This window comes from Fundulus heteroclitus, unplaced genomic scaffold (genome assembly GCF_011125445.2).
Source record: "Fundulus heteroclitus isolate FHET01 unplaced genomic scaffold, MU-UCD_Fhet_4.1 scaffold_160, whole genome shotgun sequence".
In the NCBI taxonomy this organism is placed as follows: Eukaryota; Metazoa; Chordata; class Actinopteri; order Cyprinodontiformes; family Fundulidae; genus Fundulus; species Fundulus heteroclitus.
This window is the reverse complement of record NW_023396572.1, coordinates 180,756-206,016: the sequence shown is the minus strand read 5'-3', so window position 1 is coordinate 206,016 and position 25,261 is coordinate 180,756. Positions and strand designations below refer to the sequence as shown.

Sequence of the window (25,261 nt, the reverse complement as noted above, 5' to 3'; positions counted from 1 at the left end):
TACTATGAAGAAGAAAAAAAATGACAGAGAACAAAAAGGTAAAAAATGAAGTAACAATAAGCAATGCAAATTGAAGAACAGTAGGAGAACTCAGCAGAGTGAGAAAAATAGACCTTGATGTCCTCCAGCAGCCTAGCCTTATAGCAGCATAACTACAGAGATATCTTGTGGTAACATAAGCCATTCTAATTTTAAGCTTTGTCAAAAAGGAAAGTTTTAAGCCTTGTCTTAAAAGTAGACAGGGTGTCTGCCTCATGGACCAAAACTGGGAGTTGGTTCCACAGGAGAGGAGCCTGATAACTAAAGGATCTGCCTCCTATTCTACTTTTAAAGACTCCAGGAACCACCAGTAGACCTGCAGTCTGAGAGCAAAGTGCTCTGTTAGCAACATACAGGGTAATCAGAGCTCTGATGGAGCTTGATTATTAAGGGCTTTATACGTGACAGAGATAATTCTATTCTTGATTTAACAGGAAGCCAATGTTACATGGATTAGTTGTATGAGTCACTTATAACAAATAATGAGGTCATAAGGTGCTTTTATGCAACGATTTTAGGCTTAATTTACAGAAATGTGCATTTAGATATTCCTGAGAGAAGAGAAGAGAGAGAAAATGGGCAACAACAGTAAAGTGATTTTAACCTATGATGGACTATAACATATTTGACATTAGATGCATTGTAATATATGGTTGTAACATATGATGAACATTTGATGGACAAACTCTCATTAGGAGTCTGTCACCCTCTGCTGATAAACCACGGCAATAACAGTGGATGATTTTAACATTTAAATTTAGGACCACAGCCTCCCATCAGGGGAGACAGCTCTTGGAAAGAAGCTGTTTCTAAGTTTATTTGTTTTGGATTTAATGCTTCTGAAGCATTTACCTGATGGGAGAGGGGCAAACAGTTTATTGCCTGTGGCTGCATCTGGCCCTTCTTTGGACTCGTTCTGCATAAACTGAGTCTAAATCCTGCAGAGGGCATCCCACAATTTCCTGCGCTGCTCTCACCACCTATGCTAAATCCTTTCTCTCCTGCACTGTGCAGCTTCCATACAATACGGTTATGCGGAGACATAAGAAACTCTCTATGGTAGCTCTATAGAAGTTCTTTAGCAGTTTAGTGGAAAGTCCACACCGTTTCAGTTTCCTGAGGAAGAAGAGCTGTTGTTGGGCCTTCTTCACCAGGTAGGAGGTGTTCACAGTCCAGGAAAGGTCTGAGGAGATGTAAATGCCCAAGAATTTAAGATGGATGTATGGATAGAATAATGTGACTGCAAGCCTTTTTCACTAGACAGTAATACTGTAGACTTGCATATAATCTGAATAAACCTCACATGGTTAAAATGAATACTGGCCAACTCTGGGATAGAATCTTATTTGTTACTTTGAGACCAACCTAAGAAACCATAAATATATATCTTATGTGCATTTAAATGTACATTCTGTAGCAAACTAAGGAATTGTGAGAAAAAAATGAAAGTTGAATGTACATATTTGAAAGTAAAAACTAAAAAGTCAAAATACATAAAAAAACTGCAAAAGCAATGCCAAATATTGAAAATATTCTGAACATGTAACCTACTAACTAACCTGACTAAGTAACAGATGTACATAAATCACAGGTAAAGAACCAGAAGAATTTAGAGGAACTCGGATGATTTGTGATGACATTTGGTTGCAGTCTAAGTTGTTTTGTGATAATTAATTAACCTTATTATACCTTAGTAATTAAACCTGTATTAATAATTACATGAAAACATGATCTTCAAGTTTCAGTGGCATCATAAATTAAGCACACAGTTTGAGTTTGTAACAATACGCCTTTAAAATTTATTTTGCTTTTCAAGCGCTACAACAAAAAATCTTTGGGCTAACAACGCTTTGACTGTCAGCCAGGCAACAGAACTAAAAGCAAACCCTGTTCTTTTTTTCCTTCAATTACTGGGTACTTAGAAGTTCTAGCTTTTTAAAGACTTTTGTTTGAAACTCACAACTCTGCTTCCAAATTAACTTATTATTTATATACCACACATTAGCAACAAGTATTCTTAAAGCACTTAAAAATAAAAAATCAGTCCTATCATACAAACAGATTCAAAGTCAATAATATACATTCTAATTTGATCCTTTTTTGTTATAATTCTGGCTCAACTGTCTGTTCCCTCACTCTCCTCCTGTTCCATGTTATGATAGTGATCTGTTGAACAGCGATTGTCCTCTCGCTGCAGCACAATTAACCTTGTTCAGTATACCTGCAGCTCTGTTGTTATATACTGGGTTTCTGGACTTCTACCTAGACTTTGTACCTCAACCACGATTCTTATCAAGCAGTTTAAACCTGTCAGCTACCTCACCACGGATCCTGCCCAGTGCTACCACGGAGTGCCTGGCCAGAACTGTTGAGAGCTCCTGCCCAGAGCTGTCAGAATTTTACCAGCTTTAGGGCTGACCGTCTTTATAAATAAACCTTCTAAATGCACACTCCATTTCTGTCTAAATATCGGGTTCTCTGCTTGTTCTGACATAATGTTTTTTTTTTTATCAAACACTACAGACAAGTTCATTTTATAATTCAAATATGTCAAAAGGTTTTCTCTTCTAAGGTAACCCAGCCGATTGCATCGAGGGACTAACTTGAGTATTGTGTTTGCATGTAGGCACCGTTGACAGTCAATTGCATAATGGAATTTCTTAATGGAAAGAGTCTGAGCCTCTTTCCATTAGGTAAAATACCACCTCCTTCCAAGTTTTGAGAAAAAACACTGGGGTGACTACCGGTGTGTGAGTGAGAGAAGACTAGTTACTGAGAATTATTAAATACAGATACCCAGTGATAAGGAAAAACTAAAGTAATATCTTGACACAGTAATCAATAGTTTGAAAAAAATTCATATAATAATCAAGTGATCCAAAGAGGCACAAAAAGGTCTGCCTGCCACTAAAGTCCCATTTGCTGATATGACAGAGAACAGTTTCTGAGTCAGTTGTGTTATCATAAAAAGAAGATATTTTTCCCAGTCTTATATTGGCCCCATTCTGTCTTTCAACCTTTTTGCTTTACCTACTGTGTCTTACCAAGAATCATCCTTTTCCCATAAAATCCTAACATTCATGTATCATTCCATCTTCAGGCTATCCTCCTCACTCTCTTCCTCTGCGTTGTGTTACTAAAGTCTGACCGGTGAAGGTATGTACATGTCATAACAATGCAGATTTGCTGCGACTATAAGCTTTGCCTCTTGTGTTTCCTTTGAAGAAGATAACTCATAAAATGAATACATACATTAAATGTTTTTTGAGCCAGAACAAAGTTAATAGCTTGAGCTATGTGCAATAATATCTACAGCTTATATTATGTTTGCGCTTGCATTTATTCACCTCTGACTATGGTATTGATAAACTATCAAGCCACAATAACCTTTTTGCTACATGATTAGTAAGTTATTTTCAGACATGCTAAAAATCTTGATTACACTGAACAGAAATTAAATAATTCCTAAATTAGCTTAGCTGCAGACTTCGCTTTTTAGGAGTCAGTAATGTGCAACGAGGCTGCACTTTTTGCAGATTTATGTTATGCCAAGCTAGTATGCCAAAGCAATTTTCTAAACATTAGGGATCTTTACGTAGCAAACAAATTCATTACATTAGTCTGGATAGTATTATCATAGCATAAATGTTTATCATTTAGTTGGTTTGTTTATAAATTCTCCTTGGCTGTTATTCGCTTTTTGATTCTTTGTTTACAAATACGTATATAACTTATAATGCTAATGGCTTTAAAATCTTATCATGCCAAAAAAGGGCCTTTTTATTTCAGTATTTTTTCTTCTTATGCAGTAGAGATGTTCATAAGTAATTTTTTCTGGGGTTGAGTCTCAAGTGTACAAGGGGAAAGTCCAAGACATATGCATTGTCTTCTGCCAAAATGTCACAGTCAGGTCTTAAGTTTCTAGCGACTGAAAGAAATGTTTTCCTCATGAAATATACAACATCCAGTGCAACTCCAACAACTCTAAACCTGTACTGATTGCTTATAAGCCTAAATTACCACATGTACATTTGATAATTTTCTTTCAATATTTTAATATTTATTAAAAGTTATATTTTAATCTTTTAACATTTGACTCACCATCCAAAAAAATACTAAAGGCTGCTTGATATTATTTTGAAAATAGATCAAGTGTAATAGTTATCCTATTACGAATAAAAGTAAGCATTTATGCTAAAAGAAATAGACAATGTTGAATTTCTGATTGACTCAAAGTAATTTTTGTCTTTGTAATGCAATACAAACACCGTAATATCTTTATCTACTTATTGTCTTATTTATTGTCTTATTTCATTATATTTTGCACTAAATAGGGTTTGGAGTGTTTTCCTATGCTCACTCTGAACTGGAGTATTAAAATGTCATTGGGAAACTATCTTCGAAATGCACATTTAAAACATATGTTCTCAATTCTAAACAGTAAAGATGTTCAAATCTAAAGTATAAATTACAACAGAATGAATGAGGTAAAGTGTAGTAATAATTGAAAGTGTTGACTTCTGAATTTAGGAACCAGGGATTGGTCTTCATTTTGAAAAGTTTCCTCCTTATTTCTCAGTTAACACTGAGAGAATGTCAATCTTAAAATAAGCTTATGTTGTTTCCTAAATGATCCAAAGTAATTTAATAGTCTTCAGGTTTGAAGCAACAGGCGACATGTACGGATTATTATGAGACATTGGTATTCCACAATGATCTACCAGTGTCACTGGCTAATAATCAACATCATCCTTTCACTGGCCAGCAGCAGAACTTTGTAGCTCACATAGTCTTCACTCTTCATTACTTGAGATAAAAGCTAGTAATGACACTCTGTTCTCAGGGTATCAATTCAAGTATTTAGTGCACAAGTCTAAGTAGAATCTGAAGTGTTTTATTTTTTGCAACTTAAAGCTGCAGTAGGAAGTTCAGAGAAACCCTTGGACTCCCTTGCCCTCTACAACGCTACAGCGCTCCCTCCACAGTTCCTCCCTCACAGCGGAAGCTGTGCCTATGTTTTAACTTTGGCTGCAAGCTGAATTCCATCTGTATATATTACATTCCTCTTGACTGTGATTGGTTGTTTCTTATTAGGAACTATGTATTTCTGCAAATGTCAGTAGTAAATATATATATATATATATATATATATATATATATATATATATATATATATATATATAGAGAGAGAGAGAGAGAGAGAGAGAGAGAGATAGATAGATAGATAGATAGATAGATAGATAGATAGATAGATAGATAGATAGATAGATAGATAGATAGATAGATAGATAGATAGATGTTAAATTTTATTTATATAGTGCCAATTCATGAAACATGTCATCTCGAGGCACTTTACAAAGTCAAATCAATGATATTATACAGATTGGTAAAAACATGTCCTATATAAGGGAACCAGTTGATTGCTTCAAAGTCCCGACAAGCAGCATTCACTCCTGGAGAAGCTTAGAGCTACAGGGAGAGTTGTCTGCATTGTTCATGGCTTTGCAGCAATCCCTCATACTGAGCAAGCATAAAACGACAGTGGAAAGAAAAACCACCCATTAGCGGGAAGGAAAAACCTCCAGCAGAACCGGGCTCAGTATGAACGGTCAGCTGCCTCGACCGACTGGGGGTTACAGAAGACAGAGCAGAGACACAACAAGACAGACAAAATAGCACAGAAGCAAACATTGATCCGGTAATCTGTTCTACATTAGATGTTAATAGCCGGTGATCTGTCTTCTCTGAAAGATGTCACAGTTAACAGAACGTCAGACCAGGTGTACCTATTATGAATAAAAAAGAGAGAACAAAATGTTAAAAGCTGAAATGACAGCAGTCATTTCAATGTAATGCAATGCAAATCTGGAGAACAGTAGACTGAAGAACAGTAGAAGTCAGTAGAGTGAGAAAAATAGGCCCTGATGTCGTCCAGTAGCCTAAGCCTATAGCAGCATAGCATGGCTCAAGGTAACATGAGCCACTCTAACTATAAGCTTTGTCAAAAAGGAAAGTTTTAAGATTAGTCTTAAAAGTAGACAGGGTATCTGCCTCACAGACCAAAACAGGGAGTTGGTTCCACAGGAGAGGAGCCTGATAGCTAAAGGATCTGCCTACCATTCTACTTTTAGAGACTTTATACACACACACACACACACACATACATATATATATATATATATATATATATATATATATATATATATATATATATATATATATATATATATATATATATATATATATATATATATTGACCGACTGCTTTCCTGCTTTTAAATTCTGACAAGACAGAAGTTGTAATCTTTGGACCAGAGTCCTAAAATTTTTATTTCTCAATCAATCACTTAATCTGGATGGCATTAAATTAGCCTCTGGTAATAAAGTAAAAAATCTTGGTGTTATTTTTGACCAAGACATGTGGTTTAAATTCCATATTAAACAGGTTTCCTGAGTTTCCTTTTTTCACCTCCAGAATATTGCCAAAATTAGAAATATTCTGTCCAGGGGTGATGCTGAAAAAGTAGTCCTAGCATTTGTTACTTTAAGGCTGGACTATTGTAATTCTTTTCTATCAGGAAGTCCACAAAATACAGTTTGAAGCCCTCCGCTGACCAAAATGCTGTAGTGAGAGTTCTGATAAAAATCAACAAGAGGGATCATATTTCTCCAATATATATATATATATATATATATATATATATATATATATATATATATATATATATATATGAGAGGTTCCGACTAGAGATAGTCGGACTCACCTCGACACACCGCTCTGGCTCCGGAACCAGTCTCCTTGAGAGGGGCTGGACATTCTTCCACTCTGGAGTTGCCCATGGTGAGAGGCGCCGAGCTGGGGTTGGCATACTGGTTGCCCCCCATCTCGGTGCCTGCACGTTGGGGTTTTCCCCGGTGAACGAGAGGGTGGCCTCCCTCCGCATTCGTGTGGGGGGACGGGTTCTGACTGTTGTTTGCGCTTATGCGCCAAACAGCAGTTCAGATTACCCACCCTTTTTGGAGTCCTTGGAAGGGGTACTGGAGAGTGCCCCTCCTGGGGACTCCCTCGTTTTGCTGGGGGACTTCAACGCTCACGTGGGCAATGACAGTGGGACCTGGAGGGGCGTGGTTGGGAGGAATGGCCCACCTGATCTGAACTCGAGTGGTGTTTTGTTGTTGGACTTCTGTGCTCGTCATGGATTGTCCATCACAAACACCATGTTCAAGCATAAGGGTGTCCATATGTGCTCTTGGCACCAGGACACCCTAGGTCGCAGTTCAATGATCGACTTTGTTGTCGTTTCATCTGACCTGCGGCCGTATGTCTTGGACACTCGGGTGAAGAGAGGGGCGGAGCTCTCCACCGACCACTACCTGGTGGTGAGTTGGCTCCGATGGCGGGGGAGGAAGCCGGTCCGACCGGGCAGGCCCAAACGCACTGTGAGGGTTTGCTGGGAACGTCTGGCAGAGTCCCCTGTGAGGCGGAGCTTTAACTCCCACCTCCGGGAGAACTTTAAACACGTCCCGAGGGAGGCGGGGGACATTGAGTCTGAATGGACCATGTTCCACGCCTCTATTGTTGAGGCGGCTAGTTGGAGCTGTGGCCGCAAGGTTGTCGGTGCATGTCGCGGCGGCAACCCTCGAACCCGCTGGTGGACACCAGCGGTGAGGGAAGCCGTCAAGCTGAAGAAGGAGTCCTACCGGGCTTTTTTGGCCTGTGGGACTCCGGAAGCAGCTGATGTGTACCGGCAGTCGAAGCGGCAGGCGGCTCGGCTGGTCGCCGAGGCAAAAACTCGGGCGTGGGAAGAGTTCGGAGAGGCCATGGAGAAAGACTTCCGTACGGCTTCGAAGCGATTCTGGTCCACTATCCGGCGTCTCAGGAGGGGGAAGCAGTGCAGTACCAACACTGTTTACAGTGGGGGTGGTGTGCTGCTGACCTCGACTCGGGACGTCGTGCGTCGGTGGGCGGAATACTTCGAAGACCTCCTTAATCCCACCAACACGTCTTCCATTGAGGAAGCAGAGCCTGAGGACTCTGGGTCGGGTTCTCCCATCTCTGGGGCTGAGGTTGCCGAGGTTGTTAAAAAGCTCCTCGGTGGCAAGGCCCCGGGGGTGGATGAGATTCGCCCTGAGTACCTTAAGGCTCTGGATGTTGTGGGGCTGTGTTGGTTAACGCGGCTCTGCAACATTGCGTGGACATCGGGGGCAGTTCCTCTGGATTGGCAGACTGGGGTGGTGGTCCCCCTATTTAAAAAGGGGGACCGGAGGGTGTGTTCCAACTACAGAGGAATCACACTCTTAAGCCTCCCTGGTAAGGTCTATTCAGGGGTTCTGGAAAGGAGGGTCCGTCGGATAGTCGAATCTCGGATTCAGGAAGAGCAGTGTGGTTTTCGTCCTGGCCGTGGAACACTGGACCAGCTCTATACCCTCAGCAGGATTCTTGAGGGGGCATGGGAGTTTGCCCAACCAGTCTACATGTGCTTTGTGGATCTGGAGAAGGCATTCGACCGTGTCCCCCGGGGGATCCTGTGGGGGGTACTCCGGGAGTATGGAGTACCGGACCCTTTAATAAGGGCCGTCAGGTCTCTGTACGACCGGTGTCAGAGTGTGGTCCGCATTGCCGGCAGTAAGTCGGACTCTTTTCCGGTGAGAGTTGGACTCCGCCAAGGTTGCCCTTTGTCACCGATTCTGTTCATAACTTTTATGGACAGAATTTCTAGGCGCAGCCAAGGTGTTGAGGGGATCCGTTTTGGTGGCCTTAGGATTGCGTCTCTGCTATTCGCGGATGACGTGGTCCTATTGGCTTCATCAGGACGTGATCTACAGCTCTCACTGGAGCGGTTCGCAGCCGAGTGCGAAGCGGCCGGGATGAAGATCAGTGCCTCCAAATCCGAGACCATGGTCTTGAACCGGAAAAGGGTAGAGTGCCTTCTCCGGGTTGGGGAGGATGTGCTGCCCCTAGTGGAGGAGTTCAAGTATCTTGGGGTCTTGTTCACGAATGAGGGGAGGATGGAGCGGGAGATCGACAGGCGGATTGGTGCAGCGTCTGCTGTGAAGCGGGCGCTGTACCGATCCGTTGTGGTGAAGAGAGAGCTGAGCCAAAAGGCGAAGCTCTCGATTTACCGGTCGATCTACGTTCCTACCCTCATCTATGGTCACGAGCTTTGGGTCGTGACCGAAAGAACGAGATCCCGGATACAAGCGGCTGAAATGAGTTTTCTCCGTAGTGTGTCTGGGCTCTCCCTTAGAGATAGGGTGAGGAGCTCAGTCATCCGGGGAGGACTCAGAGTAGAGCCGCTGCTCCTCCACGTCGAGAGGAGCCAGTTGAGGTGGCTCGGGCATCTGGTCAGGATGCCTCCTGGACGCCTCCCTGGTGAGGTGTTCCGGGCACGTCCCACCGGGAGGAGGCCCAGGGGAAGACCCAGGACACGCTGGAGGGACTATGTCTCCCGGCTGGCCTGGGAACGCCTTGGGATTCCTCCTGAGGAGCTGGCCCAAGTGGCTGGGGAGAGGGACGTCTGGGCCTCCCTACTGAAGCTGCTACCCCCGCGACCCGACCCCGGATAAGCGGAAGAAGACGGACGGACAGACGGATATATATATATATATATATATATATATATAGCTTCCCTTCACTTGCTTCCTGTTAAATCAAGAATAAAATATAAAATTCTCCTTCTCACATATGTGAGCCCTTAATAATCAAGTTCCATCATATATCAAAGCAAGTATCAGAACATACCCCACATGTTCCTAACAGAGCACTTTGCTCTCAGACTGCAGGTCTACTAGTGGTTCCTAGAGTCTATAAAAGTAGAATGTTAGGCAGATCTTTTAGTTATCAGGTTCCTCTCCTGTGGAACCAACTTCCAGTTTTGGTCCGTGAGGCAGACACTCTGTCTACTTTCAAGACTAGGCTTAAAACATTATTTTTTGACAAAGCTTATAGTTAGAGTGGCTTAGGTTACCGTGAGCTCTCTATAGTTATGCTGCTATAGGTTTAGGCTGCTGGAGGACATCAGGGTCTATTTCTCTCACTCTGCTGAGTTCTACTATTGTTGTCCAGTTTGCATTACCTGTCATTTCAGCTTTTAACTTTTTGTTCTCTGTCATTTTATTTTTCTTCAAAATAGGTACACCTGGCCTGGTGTTCTGTTAGCTGTGACATCATCCTGGGAAGACAGATCACCACCTATTGCCATATAACGTTGAAAAGATTCCTGGATCAGTTTGCTTTTGTGTCTTTTTGTCTCTTTTACTGTGTATCTGCCCTGTCTTCTCTAACCCCCAGTCGGTCAAGGCAGATGACCATTCACACTGAGCTTGGTTCTGCTGGAGGTTTTTCCTTCCCGTTAAAGGGGGGTTTTCCTTTCCGCTGTTGCTTCATGCTTGCATAGTATGAGCAATTGCTGCAAAGCCATGGACAATGCAGACGACTCTCCCTGTTGCTCTACGCACCTTCAGGAGGAGTGAATGCTGTTTGTCAAGACTTGATGTTATCTATTGGGTTTCCTTAGATAGGAAAATGTTTTGACCAATCTGTATAATCTGATCCAATCTGTATAATCGGATTGAATTTGACTTTGGAAAGTGCCTTGAGATGACAAGGCACTTCATGGATTGCTGCTATATAAATAAAATTTAATCAAACTGAATTGAACTGAAGGTGATAATCTAGAGATTTTAATACTATCCTAGGCTCAATTGGTTTTGCTCAAAATGTGCATAAACCGACACACTCATTCCTTCATACTTTGTACCTTGTGCTGACATATGCCGTTGATTGCAAATAATTAACAGTATTTCCTCACAACCCTGTCCCATCTGACCATTTTCAATATACTTTGAGTTCGATTTAACTGAGTTCTCCACTCTCACACTCCGTAGTCAAACTTTAAGAGTCTGCCCCCCTTTTAATTTCCTCAGTATCACAGAAATACCTAGCAGAGAACAGCAATGTTATCTCTTCCCTTCACAAATTGATTATTTTGCTGCTGGTATTACTTCCTCATTGTGTTTTGCATTAGACAACGTAGTCCCCTTTAAAAAGAAGGTAATTTTTCACAAGAAGATGGCTCCATGATTTAATCCAGAGCTGCGTTCTTTGAAGCAGAAATGTTAGGAAGTTGGAGAGAAAATGGAGCTCCACACATCTAGAGGAATCCTACCTAATCTGGAAAAAACGTCTCGTGTTGTATAAATAGACACTTACAGAGCCATAGCTCTGTTGATGAATCCACTTCCTCAGTCTCAGCAGTAATGACTTTATGGGATTCTTCATATATTAAATTGGTTCTATTAAAACTAAAATCATTTACATCCTCCCAAGCATTACTTCATCCTCAGTAAGTGAGGCAGCGTAGGGGAAATCTTTAGAACCTGATTGATGTTTTTGCTTGTTTAGACCCAGTGGAGTTTTCTGAGTTATTTTAGTTTCTTTTAAACCAACCCCAAAAAGTCACTAATAATTTCTCTTGACCTCAGACAATGGAATTATGTCAATACTTGTCCTGTTAGATCTCAGTGCTGCATTTGATACAGTTGATCACAATATTCTGATAGAAAGACTTGAACGTAATGTAGGGATTAAGGGAAACGCCTTAATAATAATAATAATAAGAAGAAAGAAATTTCAAGCGCCTTTTAAAACACTCAAGGACACTGTACAGGTAAAAACAATAAGCGGTAAAAGCAACATTGTCATAACTAAAAGAAACAACACAAACTACACACAGGAAAGTAACAGAAAATCATAGTGAGAAGGCTATCTTGAACATGTGGGTTTTGAGTTTTGATTCAAACAAGGATAAAGACTCGGTATTGCAGATGTCAGGGGGGAGTGAATTCCAGAGTGAGGGCGCAGACCGAGAAAAAGCTCTGCTCTCCATGGTGCTAAGACGGGCGGAAGGAACAACAACGTAAGTGGTAGAAGAGGATTTAAGTATGCGAGAGGGAGTTGAAATCTGAAGTAAATCAGAGAGATATGGAAGGGAGAGATTGTGAATAACTTTAAAAGTAGGTAGGAGAATTTTAACTGAATTCTGAACTTGCCAGTGGAGCTGCTGTGGGACTGGGGTGATGTGATGGAAAGAGGGGGTTCTAGAAATGATGTGAGCTGCTGAGTTTTGCACTGCCTGAAGCTTGTGAAGGGATTTTTGAGGAAGACCGAAAAGCGTTACAGTAATCGATGAGAGACGTGACAAGACTATGGACAAGAGTACAGGAGGAACCAGGGGACAGAGAGGGGCAAAAGTGATTGATATTGCGTAAGTGAAAGTAAGCAGAGTGTGTAAGGTTGTTAATGTGAGAGGAGAAGGACAAGGTACTATCAAGGATGACACCCAGACTCTTGACCTGAGATGAGGGGAAGATTATGGAGTTGTGAAATGAAAGGGAGAAACTGTCAGTTTTGGATAATGTAGATTTGGTTCCCACTAGGAGGATTTTTGTCTTGTCGTTATTCAATTTAAGAAAGTTGGAAGTGAACCAAGTTTTTATTTCGGTTAAGCAGGAGATTAATGAAGGAGGTGGGAGTGAAGAGTTTGGCTTACAGGAAAGATAGAGCTGGGTGTCATCCACATAGCAGTGAAAATGAATGTTAAATTTCCTAAAGACATTGCCAAGGGGGAGATTGTAAATGATAAAGAGTAGGTTTCTGCCTCCACTAGGGGCAGGATGTCCTGCCCCTAGTGGAGGAGTTCAAGTATCTTGGGGTCTTGTTCACGAATGAGGGGAAGATGGAGCGGGAGATCGACAGGCGGATTGGTGCAGCGTCTGCTGTGAAGCGGGCGCTGTACCGATCCGTTGTGGTGAAGAGAGAGCTGAGCCAAAAGGCGAAGCTCTCGATTTACCGGTCGATCTACGTTCCTACCCTCATCTATGGTCACGAGCTTTGGGTCGTGACCGAAAGAACGAGATCCCGGATACAAGCGGCTGAAATGAGTTTTCTCCGTAGTGTGTCTGGGCTCTCCCTTAGAGATAGGGTGAGGAGCTCAGTCATCCGGGGAGGACTCAGAGTAGAGCCGCTGCTCCTCCACGTCGAGAGGAGCCAGTTGAGGTGGCTCGGGCATCTGGTCAGGATGCCTCCTGGACGCCTCCCTGGAGAGGTGTTCCGGGCACGTCCCACCGGGAGGAGACCCAGGGGAAGACCCAGGACACGCTGGAGGGACTATGTCTCCCGGCTGGCCTGGGAACGCCTTGGGATTCCTCCTGAGGAGCTGGCCCAAGTGGCTGGGGAGAGGGACGTCTGGGCCTCCCTACTGAAGCTGCTACCCCCGCGACCCGACCCCGGATAAGCGGAAGACAACGGACGGACGGACGGACGGAGGTTTCTGCACAATACGAATGATGACAGTTTTGAAAAAAGAAGGAACAATTCCAAAACAAAGCAAGGAGTGGATGATGGCAGTTATGAAGGGGAGGAGAGATTAAAGTCAGGATATGACCAGGGCAGACGGAATGGGATCAAGTTGGCAGGTGAAAGATTTCGATCTGTCGATAAAATCAGAGACATTGGAGAGGCTGGCAGAGTGGGGGGGGAGGGGGGGGTGGTATAGGGGAGGGAGGTGACAGGCAGTGGTGAATTATTTTGAATTTATCGTTAAACTGCATTATAGAATTACAAGCGTTGGTTTAGCATAGGTGGGGGGGGGGGGGGGGGGAGCTGAGGATTTGAAAATATTGTTGAACACCAAAAACAGAGTCAGAGAATTACCTTCATATGAGCAAATCAGGTTGGAATAGTATGTGGATTTAGTTTTAGTGATTATTTCTTTGTACTGTGTTATATGAGTTGTATACATTTCGCTGTGAATTGTTAAACCGGTTTTATTTTTAAGTCTTTCAAGTTGATGGCACTTAGCCTTCATGGTTCGGAGTTCAGTGGCAAACCCGGGGGCGGAGTGGGAAAAGTAACAGTCTGGGTTTTTGTTGGAGCAAGGAGGTTCAAAATGTCATTTAAGCTGTTATTGTATTGAGATGTCAGTTCATCCAGTGAGGAACAAGGATCCAGGATAAAAGTTCTTAGCATGTGTGAAGAAAGTGTGTCCAAGTTAATATTCTTAATGTTCCAGAATGAAAAGAGCCATGGGGTCTTTACTGTGTAGAGACGAGGGGAAATGTGCTCCAGATATCTGGAGGTCCTCAGGTCCGCCATTAGGCTGGTTTAAATCTTATCTGCCTGACAGATTCCAGTTTGTTTATGTTAAATTAATACATCTTCAAACTCCAGGGTCACATGTGGTGTACCACAATGTTCAGTCCTTGGGCCAATTCTGTTTACTATATTATGCTTCTGATTGGTAAAATTACCATACAGCATGGGATTAATTTCCACTGTTATGCTGATGACACTCAGCTATATTTATCCACAAATCCAATCAGTTACGTAGACTACAAGGATGTCTTGATTACGTGAAAACCTGGATGCCTTTAAATTTTCTGCTTTTAAATTCTGACAAAAAAGAAGTTGTCATCTTTGGACCAGAGTCCTTAAAAAATAAACTTTGTTATCACTTAATCTGCACAGCATTAAATTGTTCTCTAGTAATAAACATTGATGTTATCTTTGGCCAGTGACACTCTTCAGGTACGGATGTACGTAGAGACTGAGCAGTTGGCACAATGTCTTTTGTGGTTCTCCTGAACTGCACTCACTCGGGGTCAGTGTAGTCCATCAGTCAGTGGTCAGACAAGCAGGAGGTTGAAGCCAGGGAATCCAAGGTGGCAGTTGAGGAAGCAGGCTCAGGCAGGTCGAGGAACTGGACAAGGGAGGAAATAGGCAGGTTAGAAATATGTCAGACATGACTCGAACAGAACAAATGGCCTGAAAGTGTTACCACTGGGGTTAGACAACAATCTAACGCTGTGCAAGTGGAGGATCCGTCCCTATATGGCAGCAGCGGCTGATCATGGTGATGACGCTCAGGTGTGATGGTCACAGCACAGCAGCAGGTGTGACAACCAGGACATGAAATTTAAATCCCATGTTAAATAAAAAATTATAAATATTCTGCCCAGGAGTTCTGTCCAGGAGTGATGCTGAAAAACTAGTCCATGCATTTGTTTGTCAAAGCTGGACTGTTGCAATTCATTATTATTAGGAAGTCAACAAAATGCAGTTCAAAGCCTTCAGCTGATTACTAAATGCCGCAGCAAGAGTTCTGATGAAATTAAAAAGAGAGATCATATTTCTCCAATTTTAGCTTCCCTTCATTGACCTCCTGTTAAATCAAGAATATAATTTAAAACTCTCCTTCTTACATATAAAGCCCTTAATAATTACGCTCCATGATACATCAGAGACCTGATTGCCCCAAATGTTCCTAACAGAGCTTCGCTCTCAGACTGCAGGTCTATTGGTGGTTCCTAGAGTCTCTGTCTGTATGATTTGATTGAATTGACTTTGTAAAGTGCCTTCAGATGACAGATGTTATGAATTGGCGCTATGTAAATAAAACTTTATTGAACTGAACATACAAATGTGTACAAGTTTTATGCAAAAGACATAAATATTTATTTTCAATTTCTATACAGAAACAGGTGTGCACAGTTACTGCCTGTTTATATGCATACACAGATTTACCGATTATATTGAATGTATGGACATTTATGTAGATATACATTTTTGACAAATATATGTAAATGAATGCTTTTATAAAGCTGTGGACACACACAGACATTTTACATGCACACACAGAAATAATGTTTTTTTATTTAGAGACAAACTTCCAATATAGTATAAAACCTGCACACTGCTCACCTGAACGCCGCCAGCGCTGCTGATGGAGTTTCTGTAAGTGTCGGGGTGAGTCTCACGATACACAGCTCGAGCGTGGAAGGATGAGTTGGGTCGTCTGTGTCGGCATCCATCTCATTTTTGGCTCCCAGATTTCTGGGGAGAGATCCTTTATTAAAACACAGAACAGATGAGTACACTGCAAAAACAGAACTAAAAGTAAGTGAATTTTTCTTGAAATCATTGTAATTTTCCTTGATTAGAGCAGGTAAATAAGACTATTTGCCAATGGAATAGGATTTTTGCACTTAAAATAGGAACAATTTTTCCATCATCTTATTTCAAGTGCAGGATGTCTAATTATCTTATTTTAGAGATGAATTGTTCCAATTTAAGTGCAAAAATCTCATTCCATTGGCAAATAGTCTTATCTACCTGCTCAAATCAAGGAAAAATACACTAATTTCAAGAAATTTTTGCTTATTTTTAGTTCCCTTAGAGCACTGCTCAGTAATCCAGAAACGTTCAGTAGAGCTCAATCAAATAAGGTAAATGCCATGGCTTGGCATCCTCTCCACTACCTTGGTAAATACCTTTCCATTTCTAGTTGCTCAAATGAGCTGTCGCTGAATATTAATGCATATCATCCCTGCACTAAGGGTCTGCACTTACCAGTTGCTTGTCAAGATTCCATAGAGGCTGAAAGTCACTCAACTCAGTCTAGCGCTGATTGATTTGGCTTGAGTCACCAGATGGTGAAAACATTTGCAGGTGAATATTTGCATCTGAATTTTTGTAGTGGATTTTTTCTGGCTAATTTCTGCAGATTAATGTTTTTCAGGGGAATTTAAAGTAAAAAAAAAAAAAGAAGAACACATACATAATTTCATAATATAAAAAAATCTGTGTTAAAAAAAATCTATATTTAAAAAAATACATTAAAAATGAGATTAGAATTGACAGAGAATGAAAATAATCCAAACATAACATGGGGGTGTTTCATCAACTTGCACTCATAGGAACCTTTACTGTAAGGCACACAGTCTCATTGTTTTCACACAGTAATGTTCATGCATAGCCTTTTATTCACAATCATCAAAACAAGTAAAAATTGTAACTTACAAAAATAGTCTTTTTTGATATTGGAGGATGGGCCTCCATGTCCTTTAAAAACATCAGTACCCCAACTGCAGGCTGCTCAAGTGTGAGCAACCCGAATTGCCAAAGGCTCCTGGATAGGTGTCGAAATGTTTTCAGAAAGAAATAAGCGAAAGTCCGGTTGCCTCTGATTTAAGCCTGTTTGCTTTCCTGGTTATAGTTTTCTTCTATTATTTCAAAAATAGTCATACAAACATAGAAGGTCACTATTGTTTTCATCTGCCTGCATTTTGTCCATGTAGCGACCTGCCATCAGTGTGCACTGCGCAGTGCTGTGGCACAATGCAGCTGCCTGTGAGACACATATGACAATGACAGACTAATAATGAGCGCAGTTATTTGCAGTTTTTGTGAATAACACTGCATGCAGTGTTTAAACTTAACCCAGCACTGCATCGTTGAAGCAAACGTGTTATTTGGACAGGGTGATATTTGGTGTTTCCTACCTCGTTGCACATTTAAGTAAATTGTGCTGCTTGTGTTTTCAAAAGACACAAACATCTGGTTTGTTTCTTTTTCTGTCTAAAGCAGGGGTGTCAAACTCATTTTGGTTGAGGGGCCGCATACAGCTTAATCTGATCTCAAGAGGGCCATACGAGTTAACTCATTGCAAGATTAAATAGAACTAATAAATGTGGACTTGTTGTTGATTTTTATATTAAATGAATTTCACTTTTACACAATATATTATGAATAACCTCAGCGTTTTTAGGAAAAGTAAGTGCAATTTCAACAATACTTTTACTCAGTTAAACATTTACTTGTGCATTATGCATAAGAACTGATCACAGTGATAATACAATGTTGAAAAACATTTATTCACATTTTTTGGAACTTAAAAACACTGTCCTACATGACAAAATACATCAAACAGATAAAAATTAAGAAATTATTTAAATTTTTCCACACCTAAAGCTTAATCTGCTAATTAAAACACAGCGCCCCTCCTGGACAATATAGGAACTGCATATTTTCAATTAAACGAAGTACATGTTTTTTTTCAATAATTGTTTTATCATTCTCTTCCTTTTATCTCCTCTTTCACCTTTTTTTTCATCTTGTTCTTCCTTTCCTCTCCTACTTTCCCATTGTAGTGTCCATATCATTTGAAATATTCCCCGTATGAATCAAAGTAAAACTATTCACATTCATAAATCAAGCGGAGCAGTATGGCAAAAGCAGTACTGCTCCACTTGTGAAAGTCAAATCTGATGAGCTCTTTTTGGCATTAAGACAACAATTCTTATTGCCACATTGCCAGACAGGACACTGAAAAAAAATTATTTTTTTATTTTTATTTTTTTTTTTTTAAATAATGATAATGCATTTAGCCACAGGGCCGGACTAAATTGTTCGGCGGGCCAGATTCGGCCCGTGGGCCGTATGTTTGACACCCCTGGTCTAAAGACAACAGGAGCACAACATAAAGAAGAGACGGTGCGAGAGAGAGATCGGATCCGGCTAGCATGAATGTCTGTTGGGGACAGGTCACGGTTCAGGCAGGGACATCATTATCCAAATATGACACTGAATCAATCATTAGTGCCTGAGAATAAAGAATTGTGTCATTTTTCATCAAAACAAAAGCATTAAAAGGGCCCGATCATGTATTTTGACCAAAAAAGAAACATACATTCATCTTCTATGAATCCAATATATGCTAAGCGTCCTGCGTTAGGCTACTTAGTCCTTTTTGAACCTAAAAAGAACTTTGCACCGGGCACAATCAGCAGATATAAACATTGTTGTGCCATCTGTCGGCAGTACCGTGGAACTTTCAGAAAGCAGGATGGCGACAATTGATGCAGCTACTTAAGTTCCAGTAGACTGTCCTGCAGTGTCTCATTGCAGGACAGTGCCAGGTGAGTGACACCTCAGCATGGTTGAAAACCAAACAGGTTTTGCAGCGTTGCTGACTCCCTCGGCTCCTTTGCTTCTCCTTGTTTACTCATTGCACGAATGCACACTATCGTACTCCTGGTCACATGGTCTTGTTATGGTAAATAGATGCAAAAGCGGTTTGTTTACTAACAAATGGCGGCAGATTTTTTTGTAAAACATAAAAGTAACATACAATAAGCCAACAGGTTGCAATGATTTAATCGGAAAACCTTTGTATGCAACCAAAGTGTAGAAACTTGCAGTTACATGTGTAGGCCCCTTTGAAACTGAATCCGAATTTTTTTAAGCAATTTTAAAAATCAAGCATTGTTTTCTGAACGCATTATAAAATAAAAACATAAATTCTTTTATCAGTAACATTTTTCAAATTTCCTGAAAATCAACACGTGACATCCCTATTAAATACTTTGATTTGTAACACATTGGTATTTTGCCCGAACATTTTTTGAATGTGAGGAAGGTTAGAAACATTGCTTACTGCAAACCTGTAGATGGTTTGTAATTAGCCAGTCTGTTCTTCTATCTGTCTGTCCTTCCATCTTATCCAACTGTTATCCAGAATTAGCATCTTTTGTGGTGGGCAATACAGCTCGACGGAAAAGTGGGTAAAGCTATTCGTAAAGGATTTATAACTGTGCTTTGCTCAAAATGATTAAATGCTCAAGTCACTGTTTCTTATAAAGTGACATTACGTTGTTCTTAAGAATCTACAGTAATTTACTGGGTATAGTGAAAATATGCTAACGGGTAGATTTTTGACACTGGATTCTTGTGCAGTGCATAGACCCCCTTCAACACACACATTTTGTTTGGTCTGCAGTGTGCCATCTCTGGTTAGTCAGTAATATAATGGCAACTGACAGATTGTCTTATCTCTGTCTGTCTGTGTTTGTCTCTCCATCCATCTGTCTTTCTTTCAACAAATCCTCCTTTTAATCTGGAACACATTATGTATTTTTTTGCATTGCATTTTATTTGGGATTACTTTTGTTTTATTTATTTTCTACTTTTATTTTCATTGGAAAATGCTTTTTACTGTAACAAATGGTTTATACTTGCTGTATTTGATATGCAATCTCAAACAATTACATCAATGAATGCATTATTATTTGACTATGGTCCTTCCTTTCCAAAACTTTGGTATACCATAAACACCTTCACCTTCTAATATATGTTGTGAATGCCCTTCACTCTGCTTTAACTATTATCTTTTGCCCCATGCATTTATTGTAGTCACAAGTTGTGAGAAGTCGCGCAGTCTAAATAACATTTCTGGGATGACGGGGGTTCCACTGCGACTCACTCCAATCACCAATTCCACCTTTGAGCCACCAGGCCTCAGGCGATGCCACTCCCCCATCCCTTCCATCTTGTAGCTTGGCCAAAAAAAACAAACAAAAAAAAAACAGAAAGGCAACATCTAGCTAACAAAAAAGCAAAATAACACAGAAGCAATAATACTAAAGAAGTGCTATTTTCCAGTTGTTGTTTTATTCTTTATTGGATTCTCTGTAAGTTTTGGTTCAGAAAAGAAACGTCAGAGTCACAGTTGTATTTAAATGTTTACTTCTAGAGATTAGCTAAAGCTAAGACACCTGTAAAATACACCATCCCCTTAAAATACACCAATTTACTTCCCCTTAATAGACAGGATTCAATCTTGGTTAGTTAAAATAGGTTAGTTATTCTGCATTTACCCTGTACTAATCATTCCCTGTTTTTGACTGGCCTTGCACTTAAATATATTACTCTGAATACTTAATAGCTGTGAATAAAAATTAGAAGCTCTGAATAATACTAAGACTCAGAAGAAACAAATTCATACATCTTGCCTAACATATACAATATCTATAGTATGTAAACTGTGCATTTTCAAAATGACAGCATATACAATACCCTGTGGTAGACAAAGAAGGATCTAGCCATAAATCCTATAAACTGAAGCACCCAGCACCTTAAGAACACATAGGCTTCAGGGTTAGATCTTTATCTTATTGATTTATAAGCATGGTTAGTTCCTGATGTGAAACTGCTGTAAAATGGAGACAGGCCAAAGATCTTAAAACCTCTACCACAAACTCATAACAGCGGTTACATCGTGCTCTGCTTCTCCTTCTTTCCCATTTACACCAAAGCAGCACTTGATAAATGAAGAAATTGAAAAATATAAGATGTTCAATTCAGTGACCCACAGACTCTGATGAGGTATAAAATATTTCTGAGTTGGCTGGAAGAAGCTGATGTTTTGTTAGACAATCATTTGATATGGGCAATATAACAAAGAATCCAGTTTGAGTCATGCAATAAATAAATAAGAATATTATATTTTCCACAAGATCCTCCTGAAGCTTTTTCTAAAGGGTCACAAGCCAATAGCTCTTGAGAATCATTGTCAAAAGGGAATAACACTGCAGACCTGGTGCATGTAACATTTATTTTTGTTACTCATGGGGAAATGATAGAAAGCATGCTCAAGAGACATTGTGACATTAAGCTAGGCCTTCAGTGCAGTCATTTCTGCTTGTCAAAACACTGTAACAACAGTTTTTTTTTCCAGAACTTCACCCCTCATCTGCTGTCCTCTCACCTGAGCTCTCCTCCAAACACTGAGCTGTAAAGCCTGCTGACTAAGAAAATGTATTTGTCTTTGTTGCATAATGATTAGTTTAGGTTTTAAAAAACAAGAATGACATCACCTAGGTCAATAGTTCATGCAGAATGTAGATGGGAAGTTGTTCTCTTGCCAATCCAAGACATTTTTGTCATGTAGAAATTTGTCTAAATTTATTAAGTTAAATAAATACATAAAACTGAAAAAGATTGTTGGTCAGTTTCTAAGTTTGAAGGCAATCCCCCAAAAAACAAAATGTTGTACTAAAATTGGTTCCAGTGCTGGACCAGGGGCTATTATTCATCAAAAGACCACCACAGGCTCTCTACATTATACTTCCCAAAACATCACTTCTAGAAATTGATTTTTTATCCTTTGTCTTGTCCACTCTGTAATTGTATGGATGACTTTGGTGCATGGAGACATGCTATCTATACAGATCTGTGTTGTCTTGCTATTTCTGTTAACAGATTTGTAGATATAATCTGTGGAGATCTTACAGACTGGATGTACGTTCTGACCTCCCGGAAATTCTGATACACAGTTCTCCAAATATGAGTTACGTATGCTTTTTCAAACAAGGTATACAAAATAGTGATAGTGAATGGTAAAATGGTAAATGGCGTGTACTTGTGTAGCGCTTTAACTAGTCCAATGACCCCAAAGCGCTTTACGTTACAGTCATTCACTCATTCACACACACATTCACACTCTGACGGTGGTGAGCTATGTTAGTAGGCACACGTGCCCTGGGGCAGGCACACAGAGGCGATGCTGCCATATTTCTGGCCCACCGGCCCCTCTGACCACTGGCAGTAAAAAAATTAAAACAATTACTTAGAAAACAGAGAATGTGACTGCAGCTCAATACATAACTTGTTGAACTAAAAGAAGCAGAAGGGAGATCAGAGACAGTGTGTTCATGTAGTTCTCTTCTACGTCTTTTCATTCGGGTCTATGCTTTGCATTAGTTAGGCAGAGAAGAAGCTCTTTGCAAATTGTTGCTTTAATTTGAGATTTTTTGAAGCAGAAATCAGTTTTTGAGCCATCAAAGATAGAAGGTTGATAGTAAAAACTAAAACAAGTACTTGCCCCGGTTTAGCTTTCAAACTGACTTGACAGGGTAAAAGGTTAAATTTCTGTGGGGGGGCAATTCTGTTCTGTAAAGATGACATTTCCAGACATTGCAGCTCAGCATCAGGATGGGAAGCTGGATTTTCCTCAGGTCTGAGTTGATTTCCATTCCACTTACCTTACCACCAGTGCCATCCTAAGCATTACTACTTGAATCTGCATTCAGAATCAGTATTTTTAGTTTTCTCCCTTTTTGGCTTCTCTGTCTTTCCCTGTTTTTACCCCAAAACTTTACCCCCAAACCCCCACCCTTTTGTCTGTCCATCTTGTCTATTTTTTCGGCTGTGACTGCTTAGTCGGAGGTGCCATGAATGGCTACTGGAGTGACAGCCCATGGTAGAAGAAGAGCAAGTGCCAGACGCCAGAAAAGAAGAACGAAACAACGAGGAGGAATATTGAAAAATGTCTGAGATTAGAGGGATTATAACACTCAGAGTATGCCCTAACCTGCATCTACCTCTTAAAAAAGATGCTCACGTATTTCCCAACATGGAAATTATTCTTTTACTTTTTTAATCTTAAAAAAGACACCTGTTTTCACTTTATCTTTGTCAGTCATTAGCATTAGTTCCTCTCACCATCTCTTTCAACATTTTTTTTTGAAAAAAACTATTTCAACTAAAATATTACTTTTTGTACACAGAATTGTTGTCTGATTGAAACATCTGTCTGATGATACAGCATCAAATGCTGATCATAATGGGAAACCAAGCTTTCCCATATATTTCTATTCTTACATTCTTCATTAGTACTCTTTCATTGTTCTGGGAGAGAGATAATGAGATTTTATTAAATCAAAAATTTGACTCCTTATCATTGATAATATTTTAGTAAGACAGTTATCTGCGTTCACTGGACATGCATTGATTTCACTCAGTTTCAATCAGATTCCCATGATGGCAGCAGAGAACACAGTTTAGGAGGGTAATTTTTATATTTTCACACTTTGCATTTAAAAATTCGGAAAGTGCAAAACCAGTCCTGAGAGTTTACCTATCACTAAACAAATTATTAAACTTCTAAAGACAAAGAGGCCTGTCTATAAAAGAGCTATTACTTAAAAAAATAAATAAAAGGTATTTATTACAACACAAAGATTACAAGACATTATAGCCAGTTACATTATAAAGCAAAACAGTAGAAATTGTTTGTACAAGAAAAAAATGCAAAATTGTTTGATATAACATACAATTATGTTAAATCAAACGTAAACACAAACATATCAAAATGATATAATAATGTTATTTTCTTCTTACCTCCCCATAACCTTTTGTTATGACTACAATAGTCACTTTACCAGACGTTTCGGCTTGTCAAAACACTGTAAATATGTATAGGTTCCTGCATGGTCTTCCAACGCAAGCAACAACTACAAAAATATGTGAATGATAATTTAAGGAGGTTTGACATTTTATTTTAAAACATAGGAAATGTATATAAAACAGTTAGACTGCTATAAGAGAGTATGCGTCTGGACGTATACCAAATACATTGGCATGCAGAACTAAGCTACTGTAACCTCAGTGAATGCAAAAAGAAGTGGGATAGCCTGAAATTATGCATGCTAAAATGCTGATGCTGTTGGTGGGAACAGATCAACCTATGTACTGTAATGGGGATGGGGGGGCAGATTTTTTTTTTTCAGGATGGGAAGGGGTACCATTTATAGTAACTGCTATGAAGTTGCTTTGTTATAGATCTTGAGATAATTCATTTTTATTTGCTTTTCTACTCAAGGATAACTGTTGAAAAGGCTATGTATTTTTCAGACATATGCAAGTAAAAGCAGAAGTTACACTAATTTAAAGAAACTGAAAAAGGAAAAAAATAACACTTTTTAACTGATCTCCTCTACTGAAAAAAGAAAACGATCTCCCTTAAAGACTGCTTCTCATCAAAGTTCTCCTGTTCGTAGTTTAGACAAATCCTTTTAGTTGTTTTTTATCTGCAATGTCCTGTTATCTGTGGTATCAGTTGGACTGCATTGGGTTCAGAAGATAAATGCATTTCTAACAAAAGGTACAATTGTGAAATTTAATGCTGAAAAAATATATGAGAGTTAACCTGCGAGGTCTTCTCAGGCAAAACTGGATTGTGGTCCATTTTACTGAATCCCCAAGTCTGTCATAATCCATAATATTTATTTGATTTGACATGGGTTTTACCATTGAAAAAAAGTTGAAAGCGATTTTTTTTGTCTCATATGTATGAATGGATAAAGAATGGATGGATGGATGGATGGATGGATATGTATGGAAGAATGAATGAATGAATGAATGAATTCAACTTTTAATTTATGATCCTGGCATGAGCCTATTTAAGATGAATATTTGAGATTGTGAAATACTTCCTTTTGACTGTATAAAGTGCAGTGGACTAAAAACATTTCTATTTGATGCATTCACCAAATTTAAAGAAACAGTCTAGCGGAAGGAAACCTTCCGAAGTGTGTGTGTGTGTGTGTGTGTGTGTGTGTGTGTGTGTGTGTGTGTGTGTGTGTGTGTGTGTGTGTATTGCTATTGTTTATTTAGTTTTCATTCACTGACTACTCAGGTATCTATTTCACACTGTCTTTACATGTGATTCCTTTCTGTTATGTTTTCCAAAATATGCATTGTATAAAAAAGACTGAAGAACAAAAATTAACTCTTTTATGCATGTTTATACTACATGCCTCTTGC

At 39.8% G+C, this 25,261-nt stretch overlaps 1 protein-coding gene across 5 annotated transcripts in view; it reads left to right on the top strand.

The window, feature by feature from the left end:
- LOC105920265 (potassium voltage-gated channel subfamily C member 1) overlaps positions 1-25,261 on the top strand; it is a 296,659-nt gene that overhangs the window by 162,019 nt on the left and 109,379 nt on the right. The window contains exons 5-6 of one of the 5 annotated variants that reach the window (XM_036129350.1): positions 3,140-3,195; positions 20,069-20,094. The exons of 2 other annotated variants lie outside the window; for them this stretch is intronic. In XM_036129350.1, the coding sequence (XP_035985243.1) occupies positions 3,140-3,186 (47 nt within the window). In that variant the 3' untranslated portion in view covers positions 3,187-3,195; positions 20,069-20,094. Of the gene's footprint in view, positions 1-3,139; positions 3,196-20,068; positions 24,794-25,261 lie in introns of those variants that run through there. 2 more of the 5 variants (XM_036129349.1, XM_036129351.1) reach the window with 2 other exon arrangements.